Here is an 8,526-nt window from a genome sequence, read left to right as displayed (position 1 = left end):
CCACTTTGACAACCTAGGATGGCTTAGAGTAGACGACAGAGTACAGCAACTTGCAATGGGCCTGGTCTACAAGATACACTACACGACCAAGGTACCCATGTACATGTCAAAATACTTCCCAAAGGTCAGTGAATACCACGATCACAACACCAGAGGGAGCTCCACAAATCATGTTAAACCCAGCTTCGGCTCAAACAAGGGACTAAACACGTTTCGCAATTATGCCACATCAATGTGGAACGCCCTACCCAAAGCTGTAAAGGAATGTGAATCACTACCCACTTTCAAAAACACTCTCAAAGAACACCTACGGGAGACTGCATTTCGAAACTGGCCCCTACAAATGTCCTAACCCAGTTGTACAGTAAATGACCAAGTATGGCTTTGTCAGTATTCCAATGTACAGTGTGTGTCCCCCCTACCCAACCCCCCCCCCCCCCCCCCCCCCTCCAATGTACAGCCCCCCCCCACACCACCTACCCAACCTCCTCCAATGTACAGTTTCTACGTCAAATGTATATACACTCTTTTTCTGGACACTTTTTGTATCACGAACAGTACTGTATTTGCAAATCTGGTATGTCATAAATGTATAGATGTAGCAGTACTGTCTATCTGTATGTCGTGTGTGTCATATATGTTATGATGAATTGAAAATGGGGGACCCTGATGTAAACAAGACGAAAGTCTTTCTCTGGTGGCTGTACTGTACTGTACCCATTCTGCAATCTGTTAATACACTTTTCAATCAATCAATCAATCAATCAATCAATCAATCAATCAGACGAACCCCAGTTGGTGATAGAGACAATGCTAACTCATAATATTTTAGAATAGCATAACAAACACAACACCGATATTTTAGAATAACGTATTTTTTGTTACATTTTGGTCATTGATATTGGTACTAATATATTTCTGGAAAACGATATATTTAGGAGGCCTTCTTGGGATGACTTAGCCTCGTATAATAGTTTTGGGTTTATTAAGATGTTAGGCCTGTATTAAGATTAAAATGTGTTTAAAAAGAGATGCCTACTTTACAAATAATAAATATGTCAGTGAGTATTATGCCCGTCAAGCTATGTATTTCCCCCCAGTTGTCTAAGAGAACCTTTCATGCACCACAGGCCTAACGCTACTTCCGCCTTCAACAGACCTGGCCAATAAGAGGATGTTGCACACCGGTGTGTCCCGCCCATACCTTTGCAAAGCAGCCAATGAATAACCATCTTGGAGCGTCGCTCAAATAGAGGCTGAGCCATACAGGTAAGTCAGAAAAAATAGCAAGAGAGGGGAAAAAACGCTTCAGGGCTTGTTATGGAGTTCGTGTGAAAGAAACACTTTTCCACCCTTCTTTACCAGTCAAACCAGTATCTCTGGATAGAACACGCTCAAGTACTGGAACAGGTACAGTCTTTGGCCGCAAACTCTGTGTCCTCTGAAAATAATCTTTTTCTCTCTCTCTCTCTCTCTCTCTCTCTCCGTTTACTTCAATTGAATTTCCAGATCTTTTGTTTGCTCCTCTTATCACTTGGAAAAAGGTGAACCCTCGTGTTATTTTTATTTGATCTTTGCTTTTAATTGTAGTTTTTACCCTTGTGGTCCCTGATGGCTTCGCACAGTGATACTCTGGTGGTGTTCTTTGGGGCAACAGCTGGTGCAAATGGGGGTAAACTGGGTTCGGATGAGAGGGAAATAATTCTCTTGGTGTGGCAAATTGTGGATCTACATGAGAAAAAGGTATGGACCTTTGTAAGGTTTCTTATGTAGTGTTTGTGGCACATTTACTTACCTGTAGTGGAATAGTATGTTTGACAGCTGACATTAAAACCAACAAAGTGTGCTCTTCCAATCTTCACTTCCATATCTCGAATTTTAACGTTGCATGTCTCTGCTCTCACTCAAACTACAACCAACCGTCAACCAGTCCACGCTGTCCAGGTGTGCAATCACATTTTTACTTGAGGGTGGGGAGACTTTAACATTACATTAGCCTATGTAGAAAAAGCATACCTTGTTGGTTGTATTGTCAACTTCTCGACATAAACCCCTCATTGACAATTAAGTGCTTTTGCAACTACATTGTCAATTATTTCACTGTCCTTTTTTGAGTTAATAATTTCGGGGGTTGGTCATGAAAGGGGTGTATAAATTCGGAAATAAGTAGCTGTCTTCACGCTACTTTCTGCTCCATGAAACACGAATTCCCTTTGCAGGTAGGGAAGCTTCAGAGATGGCTTGTCAAGCCTGACACTTTGGAGTTGACAGAACAGTGTAAAGATGAGACGGGAGTGAATTTGGACGACATCTGCAAGGCTGAGCCTCTGGACAAAGTTCTACAACAGGTGAGATTCGGTTTAGTTGATTAGATGTCGAGTGATTTCAATTGCGGCCCTAAACCAGGCCCCCAAATTATCCACAGGAATGTGTCTTTAAAAAAAAAGCTCCGAAATTCTGGGGGCTCAACCTTGTTTTGGTTTGTTGGTTTGGCCCTACACTTATTAGTAGGTCACCGACAGTTTAGAGAGCTAGGCTGGGCAGTGCCTGAGGCTGACAGTTTAGAGAGCTAGGCTGGGCAGTGCCTGAGGGTAGGGTGGGGAAAGAGGCCTTACAGGTCGAGTCTTGCCTCAGACTGATGCACGCTGCAGACATCTGGAAGACGGAATGTTTACCTGGGAACTTGCCTCCCTTTTGGGCAGGCAAGGGGGGATGTTTGGTCTGGATGAGGACTTAACACAGGCCTTCTGGCCTGAGCCACAGCAGTTGGATTTCATTTGGGACAGGAGACCACCTAATGTACAGGATGTGAATCTCCTTGCCTTTGGCAGGTATGTTTTAACAAAAGACCTGATGTCACCAAACATGTTTTTCAACCGCCCCAATGAGAGGATTTGTTTGCACTCCGTGCACCCTCCCCCCCCCCCTCTAGTGTTTCACAATTGAAAACCTAATTGAAAATGCCTAGTGTTGGGTTGAGATTAGTGCTACTGTGTCCTTAATGTTTTGCTAGCACAAGCAGGTTGGTTGAGGTAATCAACTCAAAAACAGGTTTGTTTTTGCTGCATGTCTTGACAGCAGCTGTGCTGTTACGGCTGTGTGACATTGAAAGTGCAAAGTGTGTTTTTTTTTTTTTTTTTTTTATAGATACATGAGAGCTTAGTCTGAACTCTGAAGCCGTTTGTCTCTCACAGTCCACTCGGCAAGGCTTTTCATTTCCAAATGTAGATTAGCTTGTGTGCTCACCCTTCAAATATTAACCCACTCAAGCAGTTCTCACTTTGCTGGTCTGGGTGGCCACTTTCTCTTGCAGTTGGTCAGCCAGGCCATAGCTTGGTATTTTGCTCAATCTGGAGGGGAAACGAAGCTTTTCCCAATTCCAGAAAAGTTGCTATTTATTTGGAGATGTGATGTTGAGCAGCACTAGTTATGCAACAGAGCAGAGAGGCTGTTTGTCTGATTGTAAGGTGCGCTGTCCATATTGACACACGGCCAGATTACCCAAGGACGTGGGTTTGTTTTCTTTGGTGAAAGATTCATTAAGGTAGCCTAGGCTGGCGAGATTAGAAGAGGTCACTTTTAACCTAAAGGGTGCAAGAAAAAAAGTTGTTAGACTAAAGCAAATGATAGAGAATTGTATTAAGGCAAAGCTACAGTTAATGAGACCGGAATACCTACGCACTCCACAAGTTTGCCAATGCAAATCTACAGTATGTGCTCTCTAGAGAGGGATGGGAGAGGAGATAGAAATGGATGCCTTATTGCCTTTGTGTGTTTTATTGCTAATGCTGTTGGCACTTGCCATTATCTTTGACATTACACACCTGCAGTATGGTACCTAGTTATGGGCTGACTCAGGCCCACCTGTAGGGGGGCTGTAACTAAACAAGCTCAACTCCAGTTTGGCAGCATGTCACACCATGCTGTAGAGTGCTGTCCTGACCCCAGGCTATTAAAACAAGTACTTATTCATAATATTGTCCTCAAGTTTAAGTTCATTTAGCGGTGTGTGTGTGTATAGCAAGATTTTCATACACTCAAACTTGTAATTGTAAGAGCTGTCCGTTGTGTGTATTTAAGCAACAGCTCACGACAGGCCATGGTATATGGTTATTATATCACAGCTAAGGTGCGTAGTTCGACTATTTCCCAAGGCCAAGCGCTGTTTTAACCACGACCTAGGACAATTATTATACCATTTTAATATTTTTTTCAGGCGAGAGTGTACCCATTTAGATTCCAAATATGTAGTCCGTTCGTCCAAATAATTGCTGTTTGAAAAACGATAACGATAATTATCGTGATATATTTTAATCTATAATATCGATAATTTTCAAATTTCTTTTTTAATTCTTTTTTTGTATTATTGTGACCTGCAACAGGGCAGCTTTAAAACCAGAGACGGTGGACAGACTTGTCTTTTCTTGCCTGCAACTTAAAGTAATGGCTTTGCTTGTCCAAATGACAATACTGACCAAATTGAGATTTATTTTTCTCTTGTCCATTTATTTTGTTTGCTTTCTAATTTAAAATACAGTTTGAAACCGTCTGTACACAGTAGGCTATGTGTGCTAGCAGAGCTAGTCTCCAGTCGCGAGTCATGGTGCATGTGTCCGGTGGTTTGTCCACCAAAAAAGCGCCAAAAGATAGAAAATAAACTAGCAGAGCCAGAATTGTTCAACTCTCCTGGAGCCACGGTACTTTCGCTTTCCAAACCAGCTTTCAAACCAGCTGCAGCCTGAGAACTGTATAGTGAGGGGCTGTAACACTAAAGATGGCGACAACGATAAAGAATAGCTGCAAAATAAACATACATTTGTTGTTTAAATAATATTTTTTTTTTTTTTTTTTTAAATATAAATAATTATATCGAACGATGTGAAATTTTATCGTGATACTATTTTTGGCCATATCACCCAGCCCTACTTCAACGTGAGGTTAACTTATCGTAACTGATCGTCCTGCTATATTCCTTATCTGTAATTTATCAGTCTCTCCTGTTAGTAGCTAGATTAATAGAAGGAGCGTAGTATCTTCCCCGATACTCTGAACTTCCTTAACTGTCTCAGGTGATAGAGGCGCTGTTTAACTTTTTTTTTTTTTACCACAGAATCTGTGTGTTGTCCATGTCGGGTCCTCTATGATGTGGACTCCCAGGTACTTGAAACTGCTCACCCTGTCCACGATAGCCCCATTTATCCACAGTGGCGTGTGTATCCCCTGCTGTATTCTCCTAAAATCCACAATCAGCTCCTTGGTTTTACCAATGTTCAGGTCAGACTAGTAGGCTGTTATCCCGGCACCAGCGTGCCAGTTCATCAACCTCCACCCAGTAGGCCTTCTCGTCATTGTTAGAGATCAGCCCCATCACCACGAGCTTCCTGTAGTTTAGAGCAGAGCTGTACCCATGTAACAAACTGACTGTAATGCATTCCGTAAATTTTCTATCCTTTCATTGACATGCACACAGTGCATCGCATAAACATACTGTTGCTGGTCTGGACTGGTCCTCAGCTCCTCTCCAGTCGAGCTGCTGTGTGGGTTTAATCCAAAATATCATCCTCATAGCCATAGTTGTAAACCGTCATCTCTAGAGCCTCCTTTCTCACCTTCATGCAAATCTACTCTGTGAAACGTAAGCTACTCTGCACAGAGACCTATAAAATAGCTGTATGTCCGTGCATACATGTTTGCTTTATAATGTTGTCTGACTAAGTATTGATAACACGCTTATTATTTAACAAAATTTGTATTTATTTATTTTTTGATAAATGTGGGCACTGATATGTGAAAATGAACTAAATGGGTTTTATTAAAAAAATACACTGGTGAGGGTGGTGGGCAAGTAATGTACTCATTGGAGCCTGAACAGAGTAACACTGGTAACTAGGGCTGCAACTAATGACTATTTTGGTAGTCGACTAATCTGTCTTATTTTTTCGATTAGTCGACTAATCGAAAAACAATTATATAAAAATATTTATTTTAAATTTTAAATTTTTTGCACTACCTATCTTTGTGAAAGTGGCTTCTCAGCTCTGGTCCAGCTGAAGACAGAGCAGAGGAACAGATTGGACATTGAGCATGACCTCAGAGTTGCTTTGAGACCCCAGTTATCCCATTAGTTCCCCCAAACTTACTGTCGGTCTGTTATGTTAAGCTAAGAAGTCTTCAGCTGGCTGGACCAGAGCTGAGAAGCCACTTTCACAAAGATAGGTAGTGCAAAAAAAATAAAAGGTATAATTTTTTTAATGACTAATCGATGCAACAATTCCTCGTCTACGATTTTTTTATAATCGACGTCGTCGATTATGTCGACTAATCGTTGCAGCCCTACTGGTAACACGGACTACTGTGGCAAGCCTAGTAACAGGATCATGGGACCTGGAATCATGATGACGGGTACGTGTTGAGTCAAGGGAAATGGGGATAATTTAGATAATGACCCAAGACCAACAATATTATTTGCATGTGAAGCGCCTCATAAACCAGCAATGTTTTGTCACTTGCAGTAAGCCACTCTGCTTATTCACTTTTCTTCCCACTATTCTATCCACAATTATGATTTTGTTAGATAGCAATTCCTATCCCTGCTCCAGGCAATATCTCCATTCCTTCAAAAATATTAACCCAGATACAGTATAATGGCCCTAATACCCATGGGGCTGCGTTGGCACTACCTGCTGCTACTCTTATCTCAGCTGTGTCACCCACAGCCCAGCGCAGCCTTGGCTTGCACAGTCCTGTCGTAGCAGAGAGCAAACACAGATAGGAGCACATTCAAAGGCCACCTCCTTCCTCCCTGCCTCTCACCTACACCAGGGTCTTTCAGACACTGGGTTGGGACCCAAAGTTGGATGGAAACATGGCTCCACAAATGATTCTGGGAAAGAATAATTTTCTATGATGATACCAGCTATGTCATGCTGATATAGCATTTCAAAGATTGATCTAGAACAGTGGTGGCCATGCACTTTATACCTAGGCCTTCAGTGCTATCAATTAAGCAATTTAACTGACTTTGCATAACCTCACCATGACACTAGGGCTAACCTCACCATGACACTAGGGCTATTAGGCTATTGTCATTTGATGTAACCACTCTATATTCACAGTGACGGTACATTATTTAGTGGAATAAAGTGATTTTAACACAAGGATCAACACTTGACTTGATTAATTGCAGAGACATGATGGTGACTTAAACAATTAAGGATGCGCCAGCGCCACTATTATTCAGTATGACAAGCTGCTGCATCACAAATATACATGCATAGCCCAAATCAATGTCATCATTACCAAAGAAATGAGAACAATCTTGCAACAACCAGTGGTCATATGACCACCAAGCAAGCAAAAATCCTGTAAAACGCAACACAATGACACCACAGAGCCATGCCTGTCGGTTGCAAATAACAGGCATTCCCAGCAATACAGTTTGCAATGTTCCTCCGATGATGCGAGCCAGGTGTACCTTTTTTTTTTTAGTTGCTCGATTTTAAAAGTTCCATTCCCTGGCTGGGACAGGGCTGCTAGCTGTCCTCACTAGCTCCAGCCTTTCTTGAAAGGTTCTTCTCCTAAAAGGCTTCGTCAGTAAATCCAAATCCATTTCAGCTCCCCGTTCCGTCATTGTGCATTAAAAAAAGGAAAACGGGACACAATTCAATCAAAATCTGCTACTTTACATTGCTAGTTTTGTTTCAGTAATTGGCCCTCTGATGGTGTGAGTCCAATTTCCAGCCACTCAAGAAGCTGATGACGTAGCAGGCTAGGCCAGCTAGAAGGCTCTAGTGTGCCAAAGAATATGCCCAACATGTCAAACTCGAAACCTGATTGGTTAACAAATTTGACAATCGACAACATCTCCCCATTAAATTTATTTTCGACAGCAGAGGGGATTCACTCGACATCCTGAAGGCCCAGGGTAGATTTATTTTGGACGGGGACAGCACAAAAGCTCAAAAGTGTATGAGCTGTACTGGAACTGAGGGAGAGAACAATGGAATTATGTTAATAACCTGACATGAACAAACTTTGTAAAATACATATAGAATTAATGAAAATATAGGCTATATTAAATTATAAAAAATATTATTTTCTAAAGGGATAATATAAAGGGAAGCTTTGCTGGTCCCGACGGCCCACCTCTGATCTAGAATACTACTGAATATTAGGCTTACAGTATGGCTTGTATAAGGTTAAACAGGGTATATCTTCACAACAAAATCAGTTTGGGTCAAGAGAGAAATTCTTTTGAAAGTGTGGGTCCCCAAATAAAAGCGTGTATAAAGCATCAACCCACACAGAGCCACTACCTTGGTAATCAGAAAGTCAAACTTGGACAAGTCACACAGTAGCTGGTAATGAACAGCTTGACAGCCGAGCCAAGACAACCAAGGCCAGATCAAACGCATTGACGTCATGGTGTTTTCCTTTTTACCCCCTTGATGCCCAAACCCACTCCAATGTTAATATCGCCTAATCTATGTTTTAAATTATGGCTATGCGTCTAATCTGCCTGTCGCT

At 41.8% G+C, this 8,526-nt stretch overlaps 1 protein-coding gene across 4 annotated transcripts in view; it reads left to right on the top strand.

The window, feature by feature from the left end:
- The first annotated feature begins 1,350 nt into the window (after positions 1-1,350).
- esrp2 (epithelial splicing regulatory protein 2) overlaps positions 1,351-8,526 on the top strand; it is a 62,242-nt gene continuing 55,066 nt past the window's right edge. For 3 of the 4 annotated variants that reach the window (XM_084337798.1, XM_084337797.1, XM_084337795.1), the window contains exons 1-2: positions 1,422-1,743; positions 2,220-2,348. In XM_084337798.1, the coding sequence (XP_084193924.1) occupies positions 1,612-1,743; positions 2,220-2,348 (261 nt within the window). In that variant the 5' untranslated portion in view covers positions 1,422-1,611. The other variant, XM_084337796.1, reaches the window with a different exon arrangement.

This window comes from Notolepis coatsorum (genome assembly GCF_963971535.1).
Source record: "Notolepis coatsorum genome assembly, chromosome: 20".
Taxonomy (NCBI): domain Eukaryota; kingdom Metazoa; phylum Chordata; class Actinopteri; order Aulopiformes; family Paralepididae; genus Notolepis; species Notolepis coatsorum.
The sequence above is the reverse complement of the archived record's forward strand: the minus strand, read 5'-3'. Positions and strand labels throughout refer to the sequence as shown.